The sequence below is a fragment of the Leptomonas pyrrhocoris genome (assembly GCF_001293395.1).
Source record: "Leptomonas pyrrhocoris isolate H10 chromosome Unknown, whole genome shotgun sequence".
Taxonomy (NCBI): Eukaryota; Euglenozoa; class Kinetoplastea; order Trypanosomatida; family Trypanosomatidae; genus Leptomonas; species Leptomonas pyrrhocoris.
In genome coordinates, this window is record NW_015438394.1 from 136,770 (window position 1) to 159,469 (window position 22,700).

The 22,700-nt window shown below is 59.4% G+C and overlaps 8 protein-coding genes across 15 annotated transcripts; all 8 read left to right on the forward strand.

Annotated features, from left to right (window-relative positions):
• Window positions 1-448: 448 nt before the first annotated feature.
• ABB37_10010 (ecotin putative (ISP3)) lies at window positions 449-2,737 on the forward strand (the record flags this gene model as incomplete). 2 transcript variants are annotated; one of them, XM_015809713.1, is made up of 1 exon in its annotated part: window positions 449-2,737. In XM_015809713.1, the coding sequence occupies exon 1, from the start codon at window positions 587-589 to the stop codon at window positions 2,735-2,737; it is 2,151 nt and encodes a 716-aa protein (XP_015651753.1). In that variant the 5' UTR covers window positions 449-586. The 2 variants fall into 2 exon arrangements, with proteins under 2 accessions (XP_015651753.1, XP_015651754.1); XM_015809714.1 differs by having other exon boundaries at window positions 471-2,737.
• Window positions 2,738-3,702: 965 nt separating this feature from the next.
• On the forward strand, window positions 3,703-9,210 carry ABB37_10011 (hypothetical protein; the record flags this gene model as incomplete). Of its 2 annotated transcripts, none has more annotated exons than XM_015809715.1 (1): window positions 3,703-9,210. In XM_015809715.1, exon 1 carries the CDS (start codon window positions 5,884-5,886, stop codon window positions 9,208-9,210), a length of 3,327 nt encoding a protein of 1,108 aa, XP_015651755.1. In that variant the 5' UTR covers window positions 3,703-5,883. The 2 variants fall into 2 exon arrangements, with proteins under 2 accessions (XP_015651755.1, XP_015651756.1); XM_015809716.1 differs by having other exon boundaries at window positions 5,177-9,210.
• Window positions 9,211-10,234: 1,024 nt separating this feature from the next.
• On the forward strand, window positions 10,235-12,142 carry ABB37_10012 (hypothetical protein; the record flags this gene model as incomplete). Its single annotated transcript, XM_015809717.1, has 1 exon — window positions 10,235-12,142. Exon 1 carries the CDS (start codon window positions 10,481-10,483, stop codon window positions 12,140-12,142), a length of 1,662 nt encoding a protein of 553 aa, XP_015651757.1. The 5' UTR covers window positions 10,235-10,480.
• A 686-nt stretch (window positions 12,143-12,828) lies between these two features.
• On the forward strand, window positions 12,829-14,830 carry ABB37_10013 (hypothetical protein; the record flags this gene model as incomplete). 3 transcript variants are annotated; one of them, XM_015809718.1, is made up of 1 exon in its annotated part: window positions 12,829-14,830. In XM_015809718.1, the coding sequence occupies exon 1, from the start codon at window positions 13,040-13,042 to the stop codon at window positions 14,828-14,830; it is 1,791 nt and encodes a 596-aa protein (XP_015651758.1). In that variant the 5' UTR covers window positions 12,829-13,039. The 3 variants fall into 3 exon arrangements, with proteins under 3 accessions (XP_015651758.1, XP_015651759.1, XP_015651760.1); XM_015809719.1 differs by having other exon boundaries at window positions 12,866-14,830; XM_015809720.1 differs by having other exon boundaries at window positions 12,874-14,830.
• Window positions 14,831-15,329: 499 nt separating this feature from the next.
• Window positions 15,330-18,584, forward strand: ABB37_10014 (hypothetical protein; the record flags this gene model as incomplete). Its single annotated transcript, XM_015809721.1, has 1 exon — window positions 15,330-18,584. Exon 1 carries the CDS (start codon window positions 15,498-15,500, stop codon window positions 18,582-18,584), a length of 3,087 nt encoding a protein of 1,028 aa, XP_015651761.1. The 5' UTR covers window positions 15,330-15,497.
• Window positions 18,585-18,993: 409 nt separating this feature from the next.
• ABB37_10015 (putative 60S acidic ribosomal protein) lies at window positions 18,994-19,337 on the forward strand (the record flags this gene model as incomplete). The annotated part of the gene is made up of 1 exon (XM_015809722.1): window positions 18,994-19,337. Exon 1 carries the CDS (start codon window positions 19,011-19,013, stop codon window positions 19,335-19,337), a length of 327 nt encoding a protein of 108 aa, XP_015651762.1. The 5' UTR covers window positions 18,994-19,010.
• Window positions 19,338-19,979: 642 nt separating this feature from the next.
• On the forward strand, window positions 19,980-20,436 carry ABB37_10016 (putative 60S acidic ribosomal protein; the record flags this gene model as incomplete). Of its 4 annotated transcripts, none has more annotated exons than XM_015809723.1 (1): window positions 19,980-20,436. In XM_015809723.1, the coding sequence occupies exon 1, from the start codon at window positions 20,110-20,112 to the stop codon at window positions 20,434-20,436; it is 327 nt and encodes a 108-aa protein (XP_015651763.1). In that variant the 5' UTR covers window positions 19,980-20,109. The 4 variants fall into 4 exon arrangements, with proteins under 4 accessions (XP_015651763.1, XP_015651764.1, XP_015651765.1 ...); XM_015809724.1 differs by having other exon boundaries at window positions 20,081-20,436; XM_015809725.1 differs by having other exon boundaries at window positions 20,086-20,436.
• Window positions 20,437-20,982: 546 nt separating this feature from the next.
• On the forward strand, window positions 20,983-22,380 carry ABB37_10017 (cytoplasmic l-asparaginase i-like protein; the record flags this gene model as incomplete). Its single annotated transcript, XM_015809727.1, has 1 exon — window positions 20,983-22,380. Exon 1 carries the CDS (start codon window positions 21,199-21,201, stop codon window positions 22,378-22,380), a length of 1,182 nt encoding a protein of 393 aa, XP_015651767.1. The 5' UTR covers window positions 20,983-21,198.
• Window positions 22,381-22,700: the final 320 nt, after the last annotated feature.

Sequence of the window (22,700 nt, forward strand, 5' to 3'; positions counted from 1 at the left end):
GCACAAATGTAAAGGCTGTGTGCAAGCGCACCTCACTCTTCTTGACGGCGGTTTGTGCCTGGCAGACGCCTCTCAACGATGTTCACCAGCGCTTCATTCCGAACGGCAATGCTCTCTGTTATTTTGGGGAAAGAAGAAAGAGTTTATTGGCGTATATGCATGTCGCATTTAGCCCGCCGAACTGCGTCACAGAAGCCCTCCTGCCTGTCGGCGAGCTCACTCCACTGAGAATGAAAAAGAAAGAGAGAACTCCGCAGCGGTGCCAGAGCATGTAAAGCGACAACCGTTTCTGTCTACGCTGCTTGACTTTACATGTCTTCATGAGTCACCCGCACTGCACAACATCTTTGTGTGTGCGTGTCGTCTTTGCTTCGAATGGCTTACGTCTCTCTCTCCGTCGTCCTCACCTTCGGGTTTCCTCGCCCGCGTACGTGGTGCTTCTTCGCGCAGTGACGCGCGCAATCTCCGGCAGGCGTCGACGGCTTCTGGCTTTTTATTTTTATATTTTTGGTGTGCACATATTCATATTCATCGTCTTACCTCGCTGCGTCCGCTTCGGTTTGCTCTTCTCTCCTTGTTTCCAACAATGCCCACCAGAACCTTCGAGTATGTCTTCCAGCAGGTGATGTGGATGCTGGCGGCGGCGGCCCAGCTGATCGCGTCGATGGGCGTGGGTCTCAAGTGGGTCTTCATGACGCTCCGCTGCATCACCTTTGCCCTGATGGACATCGGCTACTTCCTTCCCCACGTATTCTGGTACCTGCTGTCGCCGAACATTATCCGCCGCGTCTCGTACCGCTCCTCGCGCACCACGAAGCTGCGGAACATGGAGGCGCTGCTGACGCGGCAGGTTGTGCAGGAATCCGCGGCACCGCCCACGCCGGCGGCGTCGTCGTCCGGGAAGGAGAGACGGAAGAGCGCGTCGGGGCGCGACGCCTCCCCGCCCCCGGCGGTGCCGGACGGTCCGTATGGCATGGACTACGACGCAGTGGAGCGCTTTGCTCGGACGATCAACCCCGCCGATGGCACCTTCGTGAACGGCCTCCCAGTGGACGTCAGCGATGACGCGAACAACGCCAGCTCGTTTTTCCCTGCCGCCCTCAACTCGAAGAACTCCTTCGACGACACGCTCGCCACGTTGCAGCGCATTTATCGCCACCGCAGTCAGCAGAAGCAGCAGCAACAGCAGCAGCCGTCAAAGTCGGGCTCGCAGGAGACGAGCTACCGCAACGGCAACCACCAGAATTCGGACTCGCCAATGATGGATCAGCCGCCCTCGCCGTACGCGGAAAGCTTCACCGACTCCGACAACGACGACGACGACGTGGAGGACCGCATGAATCTGCACAACCGCGCCACCCTCGACATCTACCTTCCCATCCCACTGGACTCGCTCTTTCGATTCATGGATCAGGAGCGCAGGTCCACGGAGGCCCACGAGCACGCTCACCCGTCGTCGCCGTCGGCCGCCAAGGACGAGAAGTCGGGCGATCAGAGCAAGCGGGCTGACGGCAAGAAAGACCGCAGTCGCCGCAAGAGCAAGCTGACGCGGAAGAAGTTCCCGATCATCATCTCCGTCACCGGTGGGGCGTGGATTGTCGGCTGCTATCTGTGGAACTTTCTGATGGCCCGCCTCTTCGCGGCACGCGGCTACGTCGTCTTCTGCCCCGACTACCGCAACTTCCCGCAGACGACGATGGAGGGCATGACGCTCGACGTGTCGGATGCCATCGCGTGGGTGCTGAACAACGCGGATCGCTACAACGGCGACCTGAGCAACGTGACGCTGATTGGGCAGTCCGCCGGTGCGCACCTGACGATGATGTCGCTCCTTTCTCAGGCGCAGCTGTGTGCGTACAACTACAACCAAGAACACAGTCTGTACGAGAACGTGCCGCCGCCGTCCGATGTCGCCTACAACGTCCCGCGCTACAACCCGCGCGAGTCGATCCACCGCTACGTCGGCCTCAGCGGGATTTTTAACGTGGGCGGACTCGTCCGGCACTTTGATCATCGCGGACTCTACCGAAACGTGCTGCACCAGATCGCAGGGGGCAAGACAAACATGCCGCGCTACACCCTCAACGCCTACTTCGACGACCGCCACCACTGCGCCAACACGGGGGAGGTGCTGCCGGACAACCTCTTCGACTTCTTCCCGCAGCGCATGTTCTTCGTGCACGGCGACGCCGACAAGAGCGCGCCGGTGACGGAGAGCGCGAACATCGTCTACTTGATGCGCGGCGCCCAACGCGACGCCATTGTGCGGCGGATCAGCGAAAACCCTGAGGCCGCCAAGACGTTGCCGAAGCCGGTGACGATAGAGTACATTCTGGTGCCGGGTGCCACGCACACCGACAGCATCATCGAGGAACCGCTGTCTGGCAACAGCCACATTGTGGAGTTCTTGTGCTACTACGACATCGACGACGATCAGCGCCGCCACGCGCAGCTGACGGGTAAGTCGCCCGGCAGCGCTACGCTGGACAGCCACCCTCATTCTCGCTCCTCCAGCGTTTACATCGGCAGCACGGGTTCGGCCGAGGTACCAAAGATGATCGAGTCGGACGCGCTGCAGCTCGACATGAGCCCTGTGTTGTCGAACCTGTCGAAGAGCGCGCAGCATCAGTTCCCGGTGCTGCCCGCTACACGCCCAGATGGTATTCTGCTCTCTCCGTGCCCGTCCTCGTCGCGGCGGAAGCTGATGCGACTGGCCAGCTACATCTGCCCCTTTTAAACTCTCGAGTAGAGAAGCGCTGGCAGGCGGCTCCCAGACACCCACAGACACGCACATATATATACACTGCGCGTCAATCACCATCACCACAGGGGAAAGAAGACTTTGTGGGTGTATTTTCAGCGCTCAGCACCGCGGTAGGGTGCCAACATACGTGCAAATGACTATAGTTATTCTTCTTCTTATTATTTCCTCCTGTCTGCTCGGCTCTACGCGTGTTTGATCTCGCTGCGTGGAAGGCTGCCGTGTCAGCCGCAACAGGGACACGACGAGGCGTTGGGTGGTTGGTTCTTTTGAATGCTTTTTGTAGATGATTTCCGCTACGCTGTCGGTATCCTCGCCTACTGATGCTTCCCTCTTTGGTGGTGCCTGGCTCTAACATATATATATATATTCTTTTTTATTGCTTTATACATTCGTCGGTACAGCACTCGCGTTTTCTTCCGCACTTACAGTTCTGGAAAAGCGGAGACCAGCAGCAGCAACCGTGGCAGTTAAAGAGCAAACAACTTGCAAACAACGCGCATGGAAACTTCTGGGAAGTGCGTTGGTGGAGCCCTGAAAGAGCGGGGAGGGCGGAGGATCAGGAGTGGTCAACTTTTTAGGTCTTCCTTTGGTTCGACCTACTTCTTCTTGATGCAGAGAGAGAAATGGAAAGGGGGCATTGGGCAGGAGCCGCGTTGGTGTGGATCTATGTTAAAAAAGGAAATAACGCTTCGTCACAAGATATATATATATGCATAAAGCTGCCTGCCTCGTCTCACTGCTTGGCTACATCGGGTTTTAAGAGGTTTGTGTCCCTCTCTCGAGTTCATGCGTGTTAGCCACCGTCTGTGCTGCTCCACGAAACCCACGTCTGCTTTGGGCAACAAAATCTCTTCCTTTCTCCCTCCCCCCTTCCCCCCTTTCTTTCATTATTATTACCTCTCACTGTTGTGGTGGTGGTTGGTCCATCGCCTCGCGGTAGTTAGCAGCGGCTTTACTATTCACACCACCTTGCCGTCATATCTATCAGCTCCGTCATCACCGTATTCATAGCCATTTTTTTTTGTTTTTGTAAGAGATCACAAAGACGCACAGTTCTCCCCACATCAGTGGAGAACTGTTTTCTTCTACGCTTCTCCTTCTTCTTCCTTGTCATTGTCGTCTCCTTCTTCGTTATTTTTCTTTTTCCTTCTCTTCTGCGCAGGCGACTAAGGAATTCCGTCTGAAGAGACAAGTCTTGTTTTGTAGCCAGAACGGTAATATCCGGGAAACCTCCTCGATAAAGGCGAACTCGTCCAGAGCGCGGTTTCCTAGTAACAACAAAATAGATATATATATATAAGGAAGTAAAAGGGAAAGAGGCGACGTCGTTGTCGAAGTCTCTCCACTTCTCAAGTGTGTCTGTTTTGTGTTGCTGTCTTCTCCGCTTGTCATTTATTGCGACAGAAGGGAGAGAGCGTAAGCGAAAAGAAGTCGTTGCGCAGCAGCAGCAGCAGCGACGACGCAGTTATTATTGCTTTTAATATTTTGTTTTGTTTTTCTCAGAGAACGTGATTGCACGGCTGGCTCCATCGGACACTAAAAGAAACGGAGTTCACCCGAGGTGCGTGAGGACCGGCGCATCTGCTTCTTTTATTTCTCTTCGGAGAGAAGATTTACGGCTTACACGCGCGTCGCGTCGGCGGGGAGAGGCGGGCGAGAGAGGTAGAAGTCGACGACGTCGTCACGCTCTCGCGCACCTGTGCCTGTTCCGTGCGCCACAAGCAGCAGAAAAAGGAGAAAAGGAAACATTCGCCGGTGCTGCATCGCGCGTTCGCAACTACACGTTTTGTTTCTATTGTGGGTGCCCGTAGCTTCTTCTTTTTTTTTCTTTTGAGAAGACGACTTCTCTCTCACTGTTGGTGTTTATGCAGGCGTATGTCTACCGAGCTGAAGAAAGAAGCAGGGACACGTACGCGCAGCACACACACACACACACACACACACACGCTCTCCCAACGGTGTTTACAGCAGCAGCACATAGTTTCTATTCCGTATCGCTGCAAGGGTAAACATCACGGGAAAAGGGGGGAAAGAAAAGCCAAGCGAGGAGACAGAGCGAAAACAGAGGTCTCGCTGCTCCTTTTTTTTTATGTTAGCTTCTTCATTCGCTTCGCGTCAATTCTGTTACTGGTTTTCCTGTTTGTTTGTTTGGTCGTTGGAGCTCCACGCTCGTGTTGTCGGCTGCCCCAGCAGTTTGCCATTGGCTTCCCGCGCAGCCCCTCCTTTTATGACTCTTACTATTTAATATTACATACAGCGCCGAGCCGGTTTCTTCCTCTTCTTTCTCTTTCTGTTAATTGTGCTTCGATAGGAAACGAGGAGGCGAAAGGGAAAATAGTAATATAAGGACAGTACACCACGGTATATATTTCTTACTGCACTTCGCTTTCCTCGTCTTCTTCTTCTTTTTATAGTTTCTTCTTCGAATTTTTTTTTCTGCTGCTGCGTGAGGTGGAACGCCAACAAGAACGATAGCAAACCAAATACCATTTATTTTGGTGTTAGTTCATCACTCCTGTACACTAGACACGTTCGCCCACGCCACGACTACCTACCCTATCTTTCATTTGTATTTTTTTTTTTTTTACTTCTGGTGTTGGTGCTGCAGTTGGACTCGCCGGTTTTCTTTTCATCTTCTTTGAAGCGTGGAGGCGGACGAGACGTTTCGTTCTCTCTCTCTCTCTCTTTTCTTGTAACCCACAGTTTTTATTGTTTGTCTTCTCAGGACGCAGCGCGCACGTCGCAAAAGTCTGTCAGCGAGAGTCGCTACGATTGAAGCCGCACAAAGTGGGGTAAGGCGTTTTTTGTGGCGCCGACACGCACACACACACACACACCAAGGAGAAAGAAAGGAAGATAATAGTCCACCGTGACTATTTCGGTTTTGGTAAGACGAACAAACATTCAAGGAGAGTGGAAAAAAAACATTTCTCATTGATCACGGTAAAACAGCCTTCGTATTCTTTTCTTTCTGTATAGCTGAAGCTGCGCCATTTGCGCTCAAGCCTTCGTGACGTGTTTGCAGATCCACACACCACCACTTCTTATTAGTACTATATATATATATTGTTGTTGTTATTCTTGTTTTCCACTTCAACGAAAGCAAAGGCCTCCACAACATGCTGCCGTACACGCTGCGTCAGCTGGTGTGGATGCTCACCAGCGCGCTGCAGCTCATCTACGCCCTCAGCACCGGCGTGGTGTGGGTGGCGCAGATGCTGCGCCTCTTCGCCTACGGCGCGTGTGTCGGGGTCTGCTTCATCCCGCACTGGTGGTGGTACCTGACCTCTCCCAACATCATCCGACGCGTCTCGTACCGCTCCTCTGACACGACGAAGAAGCGCAACATACTCCGTGTGTTGGAGGCGGAGGGCGTCGACCTGCACGAGGTGCTGCGGAAGGGCGCCTCGCCACCACCACTGCAGCAGCAGCCGTCGTCGTCGTATTCGCTGCCGTTAGGTGGTGGTGGTGTACGTCGCCGGCGCGTGTTGGCAGGTCCGCGCAACGGCAGCGGCGGCACCAGCAGCAGACTGGTCGTGCACGATGAAAGCGCCGGCGGCGATGGCGGCGGAGGTGGGCCGCTTCCGCACTATCGCCGCCCGGCGTCCGATGCCGCGACGGTATCCAGCTTCCGACGCGGCCCTTGGAGCCGTGAGGAGATGGACGAGGGCGCCGCCCGCTACTACCACGGCAGCGGTGGCGGTAAGGTGATGGAGGCGACGCTCGCCTATCCGCACAGCGCCATCGTCGGCGGCGGTGGCGGCAGCGCGGCCATCACCTACCCGCGTGGCCACTCCCCTTCCGGAGACGGCACCGACGCAGGTGGGAACGCGGAAGAGCGGGGGGAGGTGCAAGCGAACTTCGACCCCCTCTCCTCCCCCCACGAGCAGCACAGCCTCCCTCCCCGCCGCAGCCGTCGCGCACCACCGCCACGACCACAGACCACAAGCGGACTCTTCGCGGGCGCCGCGCCGCGACGTCGTCGGATTGCGCGTGCCGCCAGCGAGGTTCAGGGCGCCTCCACCGCACTGGGGCGGTTAATGGAGGCAGCGCCGGTGCACCTCAACCCCGCTGACGGGTCCGCCCTGCGCAGCTTCCCCGCTCCGCGCTCGCAGGCGAGGGACGACGTGCGTGTGGTGCCGCGCCGACCGCAGCTCCTCTCGCTCAGCCCCCACCGCACACCCCCGCGGGCCGCCCCGCACAGCAAAGCGACAGCGCTGGAAAAGGGAGAGATCGTACCGGTAAAGCAGAGCTCCTCCTCCAGCTGCGACATGACGGTGAATAGGCCTGAGAACAGCAGCGGCGACGACGACCGCGGCGTGGGCAGCAGAGCGGCGAGGGGGGAAGCGCAGCCGTCGTGCACACCGCAGCTGCGCAGCTGCACGGCCACCGCGGCCGCAGCGGACGCGATCGAGGAAACAGACGCCTCGTCGCGGACGCCTCTCTACGAGGGCCGGCCCGTGTACTACGAAGCGCTGCCGCCGGTGGGGGTACCGAACGACCCCCTCTTGAAGGACGTGTTGGCTGCGCTACACGAGGGCGAGGCGGCGGGGGCTGAACGGCTGGCGGAAGCGCCGTCGGTCGAGGCGGAGGAGCTCCGGCCACGTGCGGAACTCCACGAGGAAGGGCCGTGGCAGTCGTTGCCAGCTGCGCGCAGTCGCAGCGACGACGGAGACGCCGAGAACAGCGGCGGTAACGGTGATGGCGGGCCGGGCCGACCGCTGCGCCGCAGCCGGCAACGACGCCTCGCCTCGCCGCAGCACCCCCGCACCTTTTCCGAAGAAAACATCCTCGCCGGGCTGGACGAGGAGGACGAGGAGGACCGCATGAATCTGCACAACCGCGCCACCGTGGACATCGTCCTGCCTGTCCCGCTGGACTCTCTCATGAAGACGCTCGAGTACACGCAGCACAGCAAGCGCCTCCGTCGCAAGCGCTTCCCGGTTGTGATCGACGTGACGGGTGCGGTGTGGATCATCGGCAGTCACCTCTGGAGCACCATGATGGCCCGCGTGCTTGCGCAGCGCGGCTACGTCGTCTTCTGCCCCGACTACCGCAACTTCCCGCAGACGACGATGGAGGGCATGACGCTCGACGTGTCGGATGCCATCGCGTGGGTGCTGAACAACGCGGATCGCTACAACGGCGACCTGAGCAACGTGACGCTGATTGGGCAGTCCGCCGGTGCGCACCTGACGATGATGTCGCTCCTTTCTCAGGCGCAGCTCTCCGCGTATCGCAATAACACGCTGCGTGGGACGTACGAGAGCGTGCCGCCGCCGTCCGATGTCGCCTACAACGTCCCGCGCTACAACCCGCGCGAGTCGATTCACCGCTACGTCGGCCTCAGCGGGATGTACAACGTCGAAGGCCTCGTGGACCACTTCCAGCACGAAGGCCTCAACACACCGGTGCTGCACCAGATCGCGGGGGGCCGCGATCAGCTCGCGCGCTACTCCATTCACGCCTACTTCGACGACCGCCGCGGCGGCGACACGGGGGAGGTGCTGCCGGACAACGTCTTCGACTACTTCCCGCAGCGCATGTTCTTCGTGCACGGCGACGCCGACAAGTGTGCCCCCGTGACGGAGAGCGCGTCGTTGGTCGCGATGCTGCGTGGTGCGCAGGCGCGTTACGCGGTGCGCCGCAGTGAGCGCAATGCCGAAGCGCGCCGACACGCTCTGCGCAGCCGTCGACTTCTGCCCGGCGTCAGCGACGACGGTGCGCCAGCCACCTACAGCACGGTGCACCGCGGGGCAAACGTGCCGTCGTCGTGGACGCAGCGAAACGCGGGGAAAGAGGCGGAAGACTTCGAGCGCAGCGGCAATACCTCGCCAACACGCAACGCCCAACATCCGCCTCATCGCGTCGGTGCAGGTGCGGCGCACGCCGGCGCGGTGGAGCCGGCTGACGCATCGGCTGGGCAGTCTAATGTGTTAAACGATGGCGGTGGCGGTGGCGGGGGTAGTGGTCCTCGTCGCCGCGCGGGCAACACCGATCGGAGCGGGTCGGTGCCGCTCCTTTCGCAGCAGCAGCCCACCGTGGCGCGCCCTTTTGCGCGGCCCTCCCGCCACGACGAACCGAAGTCGCCGGTGGAGCTAGAGTTCATCGTCATTCCGAACGGGCGACACTCGGACGCCTTTGTGGATGAGTGCATCGCAGCCGGCCGCAGCTGCTGCGTGGACCTCCTGTGTGACTACGAGTCCGCGGTGGACTTCCCCACGAGTTCCTGCGCTGCGTCGCTCGCGAACGGGATCGACGGGGACTCGCTCTGCGGCTCGCCGGGGGCAACGTCGTCGTCGGCGCAGCGGGTGGAGCACGTTCCCGCCTGGATGGCGCAATCATCGGAGGCGTGTGCGATGCCGGACGGTATTCTGCCATTGGCAGTCCCGACGGAAGAACGCTCGCTGCCTCTGCGGCTGTGTACACTGATCTGCCCTTTTTAGGAAAGAAGAGGGGTTTTTTGTTTTTCTAAAGAAGCAGAGAGGCGGAGCTCACTTGGCGTCGGTGGTGCGGCGGTGGGACGGCGAAGTCCTCGCCTTTTTGGGCGGAGATTTCATTTCTTCTCTCTCCTTCCTAAATGTAAAAGAAGGGAAAGGAAAATCTCGCACTCTTAAGGAGGAAACATTCGTCTTTCTGAGAGCAGCAATGCGTCTTCTAGTTGTCCTTTTCCGGTTGTTTTTGTCCTTACTCATTTTGCCAAACACGCACAAACAATTTCTTTCCTGTTGCGTGTTTTTTTACTCTCGACGCCATCGCTTTCTTTTTCGCACGACGATGGCGTTGTTGTGCCTGACCTGTTCACGGAACAACACACGCACGCAGCCGAGAGAAGTGTATATATAAACTTACGAAGCGAGAACATTGATACGTAGGTGACAGGGTTCGTGTTTACTTGTGTTTGTGTGGCTTTTCCTTTTCTGTTCCTTTTACGAATGAATGAAAACTAACTCTGTCTCTTGTGTACGAAGTGAGTTTAAAGAATCATCTATAGCAACAGCGATAACAGCTACGTACTCTGGATTTATGGAGGAGCTGCGTCTCGCCACCGTTGTCTAATACGCAGTATGTGTGGGTCAAGGAGAAGCGGGTGGGGACTCTATGCAAGGCGGTACCAACTTGGTTCACGCCATCGCTGCTCTCCCTCTCTCTCTCTCTCGCCCTCTCGCTGCTTCGACTCGTTGAGCTGTACAGCGTTCATCCATGCAGCAGCGCTGCTCCTACAGCTGCACGGCACATTATGCTGGCGCTCTTTCACGTGTGAGTGTTCGCTGCGGTTCCCGACTTTCCTTATTCCTCCTCCTTTTTCTTTCCTTCCCCTTCTTCATTGCGGCGGCGCCGTTACACACGATCGTTTACTGTTATTATCACTGCTGCCTCGTCCTGTCCATCGCAACGGTGTCGCATGGTCTTGCATGGGTGCTCTTGTCGCTGCTCAACGACGAACGCCGACCCACATGCACGCACGACAGGTCTTTTTCCCCCGGCGTTATTCTTTCGTCCTCCATTGAAGCCAAACAGCAACAAAGCACGACACAAACAAAAGAACTTTCCAAAGCGTACATTAACTTCTCTCTTTCTCTTTTCACCGAGGCAGAGCGGCCTTTCGAACAAAAAAACCCTCGCTGTCGTTTTACGCCGTCGCAGCGCATCATCACAGCCAGCTGAACTAGGCACACACACACGCACACAGGCTCAAAAGATACGTAAGAGAAAATGATGACGGCGGACCCGGAGGCGCTGCTGACGAAGTACCAAAACGGCTTCACCGTCTACGAAAACTTTCTGCTGCGCGAGACGCAGACGCCACCAAACTCGCAGCAGCGCCTTACGAAGCCGGCGAGGCAGCAGCAGCCGCACGTCGACCCGAATGCGACCATTCTGGACATGAATGATGCACACGATGCGGCAGCAGGGGGGGAAGACGGGCAGCTCGGCGAGGACGAGGCGGCGCACGAGCACAGCGCCGGTCGCCACGACGTCGCACGTCCACACGCGCGTCCTCACTCAGCAACAGCAGCGGCAGCAGCGGCAGCAACCGTAGAGGACACCTCCGCCAGCCCTGCCGCGCGTCCCCCCGCGTCTCACCGAACGACCTCCGCAGCCGCGGCAGCCGCCGTCGCACGAGCCATCGCGGCTCATGGTGGGTTGGATGGACCCCTCACCGTCCCTCAAAGCGGCGGTGCCCCACATAACCACCGCAGTGCGAGCAACAACACGGCTAGTGCGAGTAGTCGAACACCGCATCAGGCAAAGTCCTCCGTGGCACGTCCGCTGTACCACACCCCCAACATCACCACGACCACCGCTGCCGACCGTCGCCGCCCCTCGGCTGGGCTGCTGGACGAGGTCGACCAGTTAATCGAAGAGCGCCTGCAGTCAGCTGGGCGCTACCGATCGACCGCCTCGCCGGACGCGATGTATATCAAATCACAGGCGTGGCTCCTGCGTCGTCGCCAGATCAACGAGGCCCTGCGCCGGGAGCAGGAGGATATGGAGCTGCGTGAGTGTTCCTTCCAGCCCCAGCTCGGGCCCGCCGCCGAGGCGGAGACGGCGTCCAACTTCCTGCCACCGGCCGAGGACGACAGCCCCTATGCTGCGGCCGGGAGGACGGTGGCCGAAGACCCCGGCGTGGCGCAGCACCTCGCACGATTGGAGGCGGCCCGGCAACGGCGCCGCGAGACACAGGCGCGTCTGGACGGCGCCCGCCACCGGAAGTGGACGGGCCGCACGACGGTGCCTCACGCATTTCAGTTGGGCGGCCGCGTCGCCGAGCCGATCCCGTCTCTGCGGAAGCCGTGTCAGCCGCAGGACGGCGAGGTAGAACCGTGGCTTGCCGGCGCGCACAACACCGCTAACGCCAGTGCGGCGACGACAAAGTCCGCGTCGAGGTCGAGAATCGCGTTTGGCACCGTGGTGAGTGCGGAGAAGATGACCGACTCGCCCAACGTGTACCACAAGAAGAGCCGCAGCGGGATGCGCGCAAACGGTGGCGGCGGTGCACTGAAGCGCCGACCGAACGCGCAAAGCATTCCGCAAAGCGAAGGGCAGCAGCCGCTGATCTGCTCTCCTCCGTCGCAGCAGCAGCAGCAGAAACAAGAGGCAGAACCAGAGCGGGCCTTGCGTACGGTGGATTATGATGCGGACGTCAAGCTGGGCAACAACGACGCCGCTGCTGTGGCGGCCAGCGATGCTGCCGAGATGGCGAGAGATGCGCAGGACTCGCAGGACCTGGTGCGGCGTCTGGCGGATCAGTTAGCGAACAAGGACGCGGTGATTCAAGAGAAAATGGACGATTTAGAACGGCTGCACCGCGAGTTGGAGGCGGTGAAGGAGACGCTCCAGCAAATCGCATCGTTGGGGACCGAGAAGCCATGAAATGACCTCTTCTACGTGTCGATAATTATTTCTATTTATTTCCTCTCATATTTTGCTTCTTATTCTCCCTTTGAATTTTTTTTGTCTTCCGTGTTGCTTGCTGTGACACCGCATCATCTGACCTGGCGCAGCGTGCTCGAATGAAAGATGAAGCGTTGCTGTTGTTACTCATAAATCTCTTTTGTGTTTTGCGCGTGCTCAGTAAGAGCGTGTTTTCCAGCAGGTCTTCTATTTTTTTTCCTTTCGGGGGGAGGACTGTTTGCGAATGTGAATGTGTATGTGTATTGCGACACCCACACGCGCATGCTGGGCACTGAGAAGGTGTGCAACTACGAAGCGCAGCTGCTCAAGCTCGAAAATGTCAAGCTGGCAGCAAAAGGCTCGAGGGAAGAATCGAAGGAGTGTAACGAACTGTGGCGTCTGTTCCTGCTGAAGAGGAGAGACGGCTGCTCTGTTTTTCTTCACCCTCTTCCGGTCCGTGTTGGGTGGTTTCATGCAGATAGCGTTGCTGCTTCACGTTGCTCCTCGTGCTGGTCGATGAAATTGTTGAAGGTCATTGACGCTGCTAAGGGGAAGAACACACACGAGAGAGTACCTCCGCGTGGCACCTGCAAAGTTATCTCACCTCGTGCCTTTCTCTTCTCTTCTCTTCCTCCCTCCCTCCCTCACTCCACCTTTCTTGTCTGAGGCTGCCGCTGCTTTGAGAGCACTTGTACGTGAATTAGCATTGCAGCTCGCATTGGCACGTGTAGCAAACACACACACTTACCAAAAGCATGACCTTGCAGCAGGCGCACCCAGCAAGAGTTTTCTGCTATTATTATGGCGAGTGGTTTACTTGCATACTCCTTCTGTCTTGTTTAATAAGATAACAGAGAAGTTTTTTTCCTCTCTTTCATGTCTCTCTTCCCCCACCTTCATCGCCCCGCGGCTCTGCTGCTTCTCCTGTGGCTGCTCACCACCTGCTTCTTTCCTTGGCGAGGTGCGCAAGCGGAGATCATCGATCGTTTCCCTGACATCATCAACGCCTTCACCACCAACGCGGACGGCGCTGCCGTGCGAGCCATCTACGACGCGTCGCAGCTGACGTGGCACAACACCTCCGACAGCGCTCTCACTCCCTTCCAGAGCAGCAGCTATGTACTCTGTCAGTCCACTCCACCCGCTACCGTTGCGGCGGACACGAGCGCCACGGACATCATCGCTGCGTGGTGCAATACTCAGCAGAGCGGCCAGCTGATTTTGCAAGCAGTGTCATGGAGCACCCTCGCTGCGCCGGGTCTGCAGCTGCTGGACACGTCGCACACCACGTTCCGAGCACGCGCGTGGGACTGCATCACCTACGGCTGTGACGTGGAAAGCACCATCCGTACAACCACCACCGACGCTGCGACGGCGCCGGCTGCCGTTGGTGGGCTGAGTGTCGGAGCGCCGTGCTGTGGCTCGACCAACAGCACCTTTGTGCTGTACAACACACGTGGCCTGGTGGTGCAGGCGGATCTGCTGCCCGTCACGGCGCTGAACAACGAGGCGCTGCAGCTGGCGACGGCGTACGCCGCATCTGGATCCTCATCATCCTCGGCCTTTTCTGCCTCTCTCGCCACCATGAACCTTACTGAAGCGATGGACTACTGTCTAGTCCGTCAGCTCCCGCCATGGTTTAGCGGAAACGACGTGGAGGGCCCGGGCGACGGTGGCGTTGTCTTCCCAGTGGACGTCGCAATTTGTGGGGAAGACGTGAGTGATCGCATCGATACTCGCCACGCCTCCCTCGCCCTGACGGGCTACACGCTTCTACTTGTCACCGCGGACGGCGTCGACGAACTCTCCTTTCCCCGGGAACTAATCGAGAGCGTCGTTTCGTGGATCGCCCGCCGCTCCGGCACCGCCTTCGGCTCTTACAGCTCCGACGACAGCCTCGGGAGGAGTGGGAGTGTGTGTGCGTGGCACCACAGCACCGCGTACGCCTCTGCCTACCGCACCGGGGCGTACTACGACTGCACCTTGTCAGACCCTACGCTGCTGCAGCACCTGCCGCCGCTTCTCCTATCCGTGCGTAATGAGTCGATTGTGGACACGGCGGAGACGAACAGCGCCTGCACCATGGCGATCGACCTGACCGCCTGTGCAGTGTCCAACGGCAAGGTGCTGCGCTTCTTCTCGAGTGGCTCCTTGTTGCAGGCGTTAAAGGCGCAGCAGGATGCGATGACGGTGTTCAGCGATCCGCCTATTGTGGTCGGTGTGCAGCACCTGCGGGGGGCAACGGTGGCTGTCACGCGCAACGCTTATGTCGCCAACTGGATCAGCTCCGACTACAACCTCGCGACCGGGCTTCCGCTGCTGTACCTCGCCACGCCACGAGGGACAGCGCTGGCGCAGTACACTTCCGCGACCTCGTGGTACGCGTGTGTGCGGCCGCAGGTGTGCGCGAAGCGGCAGCTTTTTTACCCCTCCCTCAATCGATGTGCCACGAAGGAGTGCCTGAACGTGTTCCTCTACCACTTCGACCCGAGGACGTTTGAGTGCTCGGTGCAGGTGAGTCTCGTGAGCTGGTTTGCGGCGATGTGTCTTGCGGTGCTCGTCGCGGAGGCCACGGTGCTGTACCTGCGGCGCTCGACGGAGGAGGCCAAGGAGGAGCACATGCGACTCGTGCATGCGGTGCAACGAAGAGAAGCAGGGGTGCAGTAACCATCCCTATGCTTTTTACATGACTGGGCCCTTCGATGATTGTTTTCTTCTTCTCCTTCGGTGATGGTGGTGGACCGCACCAACTCTGCCTGTCTCACTCCTTTCCTTAGTTGCTGCCTTTCTGTGGTGTACAGGTAAAAACTGATTCGCCCCGCTGTTCTCGCTAAGAACTCAAAAGAAAGGGAAAGTGCTGGTGATGACATCTTGAAGGAAAAAACGGGAAGGGGGTGAGTCAGGTGGGTGTCGTGGTTGAGGCGCCGTCTCGCACGGATCGCGCTGTGTGCGTATGCGTTCGTTAATCGAGCCACCCGGCACCCCCGCCCCGCCCGCCTTCTTTCGTGTCGTACTGGGGAGCATGTTGGGTGAAGAGCGAACTACCAAGGACAGAATGAAGCATGCTCTTCCTCTTCCTTAAGAACACATATACCTTTGACGCTCTCCATCTGCGTTCTTCCTCCGTGTTTTCTGATTTTTTGCTGTTGCTCTACGCGCCACCTTTAGTTGAATTCGGTTTCGCCAAATCCGCGTAGAGGCACCGCGTTGCGTCCGCACCAATCAGTCGTGGTTGAATACGCAGGAAGACAGCCGCCGTCGCAAGAGACGTGCCGTCCGGGTTTGATAGAAAGCGACGCAGCTCTCTTGGTGGATCCGCTTGCCCTCTTCCCAAATGACAGCTCTTCCTCACGTCCCTCCTGGTGACCGCTACCTCACACGCCAACCCTGCGGTCCGCAGTGCTGCGGCGTTGCCTCCTCCTCCTCCTCCTCGAACGGGGTCGGGACGTCATCCTCAGAGGAAGAAGTGGCAGAGTGGATTGCGGTGCAGTCGTACAGCTACGTGTTTCGTGCCCCGGTGAAAGGGCGCTGGCTCGGTCGGGGGCTGCTCGACTTATTTTTACACGAGTTCGCCTTCGTTCCTGGTGCGCCGGTGGAAGGCGACCCCTCCGCGGGGTCCTCCACGGCAGACGGGACATGGAAGCGCTCCGCTGTGCTTCCCCTTCTTCTCCTTCTCGACTCCTCGTCGGTCGTCGGTCGAGGCAGTGGGGGAGGCGCGACGTTGGATCGGCGCGTTACTCTGCCCGGGTACGTGGAGGAGCTGTGCGATGGTGTTCTGTGGCTGCACGGACGAGAAGCGGAGTGCCGCGCGGCGGGCAGGCGCTACCGCGATGCGTTGGTTCAACTCGCACACACACGCGGCGCCGAGCTCGCGGACTGTGCGGGGGCGGATGATGTTGCAGATGGTCCTCAACGAAATGAGTTGTCACCATCCTCCGTAACGCCTCCTGTGACGACGAGCAGCACAGCCTCTGCCTGCCCCTCTCGCGCCGAAACCGCCGCCAAAGCAGAAGAGGAGTGGAGGGCATGGTGCCGCACGGTGCGGTGGCTCACACGGCTGCCGGCGGAGACGGATGTGGAGGCCTTCCTGCCCGAGCTGCACCGCCACTGCAGCCTCGGTGAAGCCGCGCCGTTCTCCGTTATCACCGCTACAGCTGAGGATTCTCCCTCCTCTTCGTCCTCCTGCTGTCCGCCGCCGCCGCTGGTGCTCCGTCAGCGCGACACGGTATACCATCGCGTGTGGCGCCGTGAGGGACGGATGTTCGCCCAGCCTCCTCTGCAGCTCCTCCGCTGCGACCTTCGCAACGCCATAGCGCGCTGTGGTGCCGCTGCTGATGCTTCCTCCTCTCGCTCCTCCTTCAATTCCGCTGGGCAGGCGCCTGCGTTGATGGTGGTGAGTAAGCCGCCGGGGCTGCCGGTGCACCCCTCCGGGTGTTACCGCAAGAACAGCGTGACGAGCATCCTCGAGGACGTGTTTGGCGGCTGCGATGGCGGACTGAGGTACGACGCGGAGGAGCACTTCACCCAGGAAGGCCAGGCCGGCAGCGACGGGCTCTTCCGTCCTCATGCGTCGATCCGGCACCGACGCGAAGGGTTTGAGCTGATACGTGTCTTCGTGCGCCTTCCATCGGCGGCGTGCTCGGTCGACGGGGTGGCGCTGGAGGATTGGTGGCTGTTGAAGGCGCTGCTGCACCGCGGCGGCGGCGGTGTGGGGGGTGGAGATGATACGGGAAAGGAGGGAACTTTAACGCCGCCGGTGGCTCCCTTCGATGCAGCACCCACGTGGAAGCGCTCGCGAGCGGACGGAGAGGCGGGTCCAGCGCAGCCCAAAAGCACAGTTCCTTCCGCGGAAAAGAATGGAGGCGGAGACGTCGGAGTGGCAGCCACGGCGCTGACTCCGGTCGCGTCTCTTCCTCAAAATTACCCCCTCAAGGCGTTTGTGGTCCACCGACTCGACGCGGCGACGAGCGGTGTTCTCGTGTTCGGCCTCGACAGCGACGCGGCACGTCGCACGGCGGCGGCGATCGCCAACAAAACGCACTCCCCCGGTGAGGCGGATGGCGGTGACGACGGTGACGATGGAGACGACGACGACGCCACTGCTGCGGATTTCCTGCTGGACGGCATCGGCCCTGCGCAGGCCGCACACGCCCTTGCCGCCCCCTCCCCCTCCTCCCCCTCCTCCTCTCAAAAGGTGTACGTCGCTCGCGTACACGGCCGTGTGGATCTGGTCGCGCTTGCCCGCACACAGCACAACTGCGTACTGCGGCAGCGTTCATCCACCCCTCAATTCGAAGAATCGCACACCGTCGGCAACACCGGCACAGATGCGTCTTCTCGGCAAGATGAAGCTGGCAATGCCTCGGTGGAGGGCGAGGAGCTGGTGCTGCACCGGCCTATTGGGTGTGTGGACCACCATCACAGTCTCTACTGGTGTCCAGATGCCGCCCTTACCGAGGTGTGGCGGCGACAGCGGCGTGAACGAATCAAAAGAGAAGCGGCAGAAGAAAGACAGGCGACAGCGCACAGTGCGAAGCCGAGCAGCACGAAGGGAAAGTGGAATCGCACCCCAGAGGCCATCGCAGCAAAGCACGACAAGATGCGCCAACTCACGCGCGGGACGGCCGGCCGCGACGCCCCTCTCACATCACCGCCCAGCGATGTAGCTGCGACCCGCGAGGATGGAGCCCATTCGAGCACGGCGCTGTTGAAGGGGACCGATGAGGAAGCAGCCGCAGCGTTGCGGGTTCAGCAGTACATGCAGACCCTCCGCCCCGCCACGACCCTCCTGCGCGTGGACCACTACGACGCCGTGACGGACGAGACGGTGGTGCGGTGCACCTTGGGGACGGGCCGCACACATCAGCTACGGGTCCACCTCGCTTCGCTGGGGCATCCGATTGTGCGAGACAGCAAGTACGTCGCGATGGAGGCCTTTCTGCGTGAAGTGGGCGCCTCCTACGTTGCAAAGGAGCAAGTGCATGCCTCAAAGCAGGAAAGCGGGGGTGAAAGAGGCAGCGACGTTGTCGACACCTCTTCTCCTCCTCCTCCCGCTTCGCCGGCTGCCGAAGCTGAAGAGCAGTCGGGCGTTCATGCGGTGCGCAAACATTGGCAGGCGTCCGATACGCCTCTCTCGCTCTTCTACGGCGCCCCTCGAGGGCACCACCGCGAGGACGACAGCGATGGCGCCCAGCGGAGGCAGGAGACGGCAACCACGGAGAAAGACGCTAGGCGTGGCGCGGCGGTGGGCGCCGGGGCGCCTGCTTGGAAGACGGCCATCTTTGCGGACTCTCGCACCGCCCGCGGCTGCGTGTGCCCGGATGCGATTGATCTGCACGCCTGGCGCTACACCCTCACCTACGAAGGCAGCGCGGAGGTGGTGAAGGTGGAGGTGCCGCTGCCGTCGTGGGCCCACAAGTAAATGAAGCAGAGAAGCACACACACACAAGCGGGAAATGGTCAGCGGCGTGAGGAGAGGCTTCGACGGGGTTCGTCTCCTCTACTGTTGCTGCCCAGGACGGTATCGGCAAAGAGTCGATGAAGCGGTTGGGGAATAAATAAGCATGGAAGGAGGAGAATTTCGGCCTTGGTGCCTAGCGTATTCAAGGCAGACGCTGCGAGGTGATACGTCGTCTTCAACGATGGCGTTTCATTTTCAATTCTCGTTTTCTAGCGCCGTCGCTGACCTGCTCTCTTCTTGTCTTCTAAACCCTTTATCTGCTCTGTTGCCCCTGCCTCCCCTCTTTCCTCTTCCTCTCACCATTCAAACACACACACACACAACACCTAATGATTGATTCACGACTCTAACGCATTGCCGCAAAACACAAAGAGGGATCTAGAACTAATGTCGAACGCCCAGCTCGCCTGCACCTACGCCGCGCTCATCCTGAGCGAGAACGGCAGCTGCAACGCCGATGCGATCTGCAACGTGACGAAGGCCGCCGGTGTGCCGGTGAGCCACGGTATGGCCACCGCCTTCGCCAACGCCTTCGTCGGGATCAACGTGGAGCAGGTGCTGAACAGCATCAGCTTCGGTGGTGCCGCCTCTGGCGCTGCCGCGCCCGCCGCCGCTGCTGCGGGTGGTGCTGCCGCCCCTGCCGCTGCCGCGAAGAAGGAGGAGAAGGTGGAGGAGGAGGCCGACGACGACATGGGCTTCGGTCTGTTCGACTAAGCCGAATTCTCAGCGAAAAGCGTGTCTGCACGCCGGTTCGTTTTGGTCTCGTCTGAGTTCCCTGCCTTCTCTGCCCCTCACACTCGATTAGCTAGTGATTGGTTGATGGAGACCGGCGATGTGACGAGCACCATCACGTCTTTCGTCCCCAGTTTTCTTTATTATTATTATTATTTTTGAAGGCAACAACAACAAAACGGTTGAACAAAGCAACAAGGAGACTTTGGAGGACGCAGAGACGCAGGTCTGTGCGTATTGTTGTTTTCCCCTGTCTTCTTTCGGCGGTCCAAGCGGTCTTCACGCAGCTCCAGACGCGGCGCGAAGGGAACGGACAGCTACACATGCCACATCAGCCCTCAGCGTTTCCGCTACCTGTGGGACTCGCCGTGTGTGTGTGTGTGTGTGATGTGGCTGCGACCAATGCCTGCCTTTCTATTCGGGAGCTTTCTTCTTGTGTTTCTCGCGTTGTTTTGCGGGAACTCTCAGACCCCGACGCTGCTGCGTTTCCAGCCTGTTGGCCCCGTCAAGTGCAGTACAGTTTTGGGGGTATGGTCCTCACTTCGCCTCCTGAGCAGTTCTCTATGGCTCCTTTCACCTTCATCTCTTCCCCTTTGACACATGGTTCGCCTCTTCACCTGTGTTGGGCCTCCGCACTGCCCGATATGATTCCTCGCTTTCTTCGCTTACTCTTTAATTTATTTTTGCGCAAATGAATACATCGAATACCCCGGCTTCCCCACACGAGTGAAGTTGTACCAGCACGTTAGAACTAATGTCGAACGCCCAGCTCGCCTGCACCTACGCCGCGCTCATCCTGAGCGAGAACGGCAGCTGCAACGCCGATGCGATCTGCAACGTGACGAAGGCCGCCGGTGTGCCGGTGAGCCACGGTATGGCCACCGCCTTCGCCAACGCCTTCGCCGGGATCAACGTGGAGCAGGTGCTGAACAGCATCAGCTTCGGTGGTGCCGCCTCTGGCGCTGCCGCGCCCGCCGCCGCTGCTGCGGGTGGTGCTGCCGCCCCTGCCGCTGCCGCGAAGAAGGAGGAGAAGGTGGAGGAGGAGGCCGACGACGACATGGGCTTCGGTCTGTTCGACTAAGCCGAATTCTCAGCGGCCTCGGTCTGCGGTCGGCGCACCTCACTGCGTCGGAGCGCGTGTGTGCACATCCGCGCCGCACTCTCCCCCTCTTCACGGGCTCGTCGTCCAACACAGCCACCGGTATTCTTTATTTTTATGTTTGTTCTTTTCTCTTTTCATCTAAAGCCAAAAAAGTCGCCAACACGAGAAACGCCGCGGCATCGCGATGTCGCTTCGTATCAGCGTGTGTGTGTGTGTGTTTCTTTTTCATGGATGTGGGAGGCTGCCTGCCGTGCGTGCGCTGTTGCCGTGGGTCTCGTTGATCTGCACCGGTTCAGATCGCGAAGTGCCGCCTGGCAGCTTTCTTCTTCAGTTTGCATGTCTTTGCTTTGGGGATGCGCACTGGAATAACGGGTGATGGTGATCATAGTGATGTATGTGTGTTGTGTGTGTGAGTGTGTGTATGCCATTCATTGAAAACACTGTCTCACCCTTGGCCTCGTTCGTTGGTCGCTGTCCTCTTCTTTTTCTCTCCTCTCCTCGTCACTGCGCCACCCGCCGCGTCGAAGTACGCGTCTTCTATCAGACGACGCGCGGCATCCTGCGTGCGTTGGGTATCTGCCCCTGCTCCTCTTGTTTTCTTCTGCTGCTTGCGTCACACCCCTGAATAGGTATTGCGCTTATATACATATAAGACAAGAAGTTATCACACCTGCACCGAACTCATTTAGCTTCTCCTCTTGTTGTTGAACGGCCCGCAGCCCAACAGCGACAGCAACGGCCATGTCCAGCACGGCCACCGCGGAGTCTGCGGGGTCCCCTCCCAAGGCCCCGGCGCCAGCTGTGGCGCTCCCGTCCACAATCCCCTGCGGCGGCGACTCGCGACGCATTCTCGTACTCTATGTGGGTGGCACCATCGGCATGATGAAAAACGCCGAGGGCGCCCTCGAGTGCGTCGCGGGTTACCTCACCCAGCAAATGCACGAGATGCGCGAGCTGCGCGAGAGTGCTGAGATTGCGCCCTTCGACATCATCGAGTACGCGGAGCTGCTGGACAGCAGTGACATGAACGCGGCGGACTACTGCCGAATTGCGGCCGACGTGGCGGGTCACTACGACGAGTACGACGGCTTCTTAGTTGCCCACGGCACCGACACGATGCATTACACGGCGAGCGCCCTCTCCTTCATGCTGCACAACTTAGACAAGCCGGTGATCGTGACTGGCGCCATGGTGCCCCTGGCGGAGCCGTACAACGATGCCCGCCGCAACGTGATCATCAGCATGATGATCGCCTCCGATCCGAAGGTGTGCGAGGTGTGTGTGTTCTTCAACGACAGCCTGTTCCGCGGCAACCGATGCAGCAAGGTCTACCACACCTACGGCGCCTTCACCTCTGCCAACTACCCTCCCTTAGGCACGATGGAGGCAACCCACTTTGTACTGAAGGAGGAATACCTGCTGCCGCAGCCGAATGGATCGATGAAGGTGATGTCCGACCTGCGGGGCCGCGTCGGCTGCTACCCGCTCGACCCCGACGCCGACGTCGACACGATCGTCGCGCTGCTCGAGCACAAGCGGCCGCCCACTACGGCGGATGGGGAGGACGGCGCACAGGCCCCGCTGCTCGATGCAATCCTCCTCACGCTCAACGGCGTCGGCAGCGCCACCGGCACCGTCGCGGCGCAGCTGCGGCGCATCGTGAAGACGGCACAGAAGCACAGCATCGTCGTCTGCGCCGTCACACGCGAGATCAGTGGGACGCTGAATGCGCTGGAGGTGCAGCGGCTGCGGGCGATTTCGCCGTACATCGTGTATCTGAACGACATGTGCATCTCTGCGGCGGAGGTGAAGCTGATGTACCTTTTCGGCAAGAACCTGCCGCCGTCGCAGGTAGCGGCGCTCATGCCGATGAACCTGCGAGGCGAGATCACGCCGCTGCTGGTGGGGGCTGCGAAGCTGTAGGGCGAGGTGGGGAGTGAAAGGAGAAGTCGCAGCTCAGGGCGGAGAGCAGGACTTCTATCGCACCGTTTTGACTGGTCGTCAGCATGCAGGCGCGTACGCTGCACACGTTAAAAAGACTTGCTGAATCCTCTGTTCGGTCGGCAGACACGGAAAAACTAAAGGAAAGAGACAAGGGAGGGAAAAGGGGAAAAACAAGGTTTTTTGTTCTTTCTCCTCTTGCTGGCCGTTGAAAGCCCAACGGAGGGAGATGAGATCTTCGCGGTGGCCATCGTAGGCCGCAAGGTGCTTCACCCACCCGCCACGCAAGCTGACTTCATCGT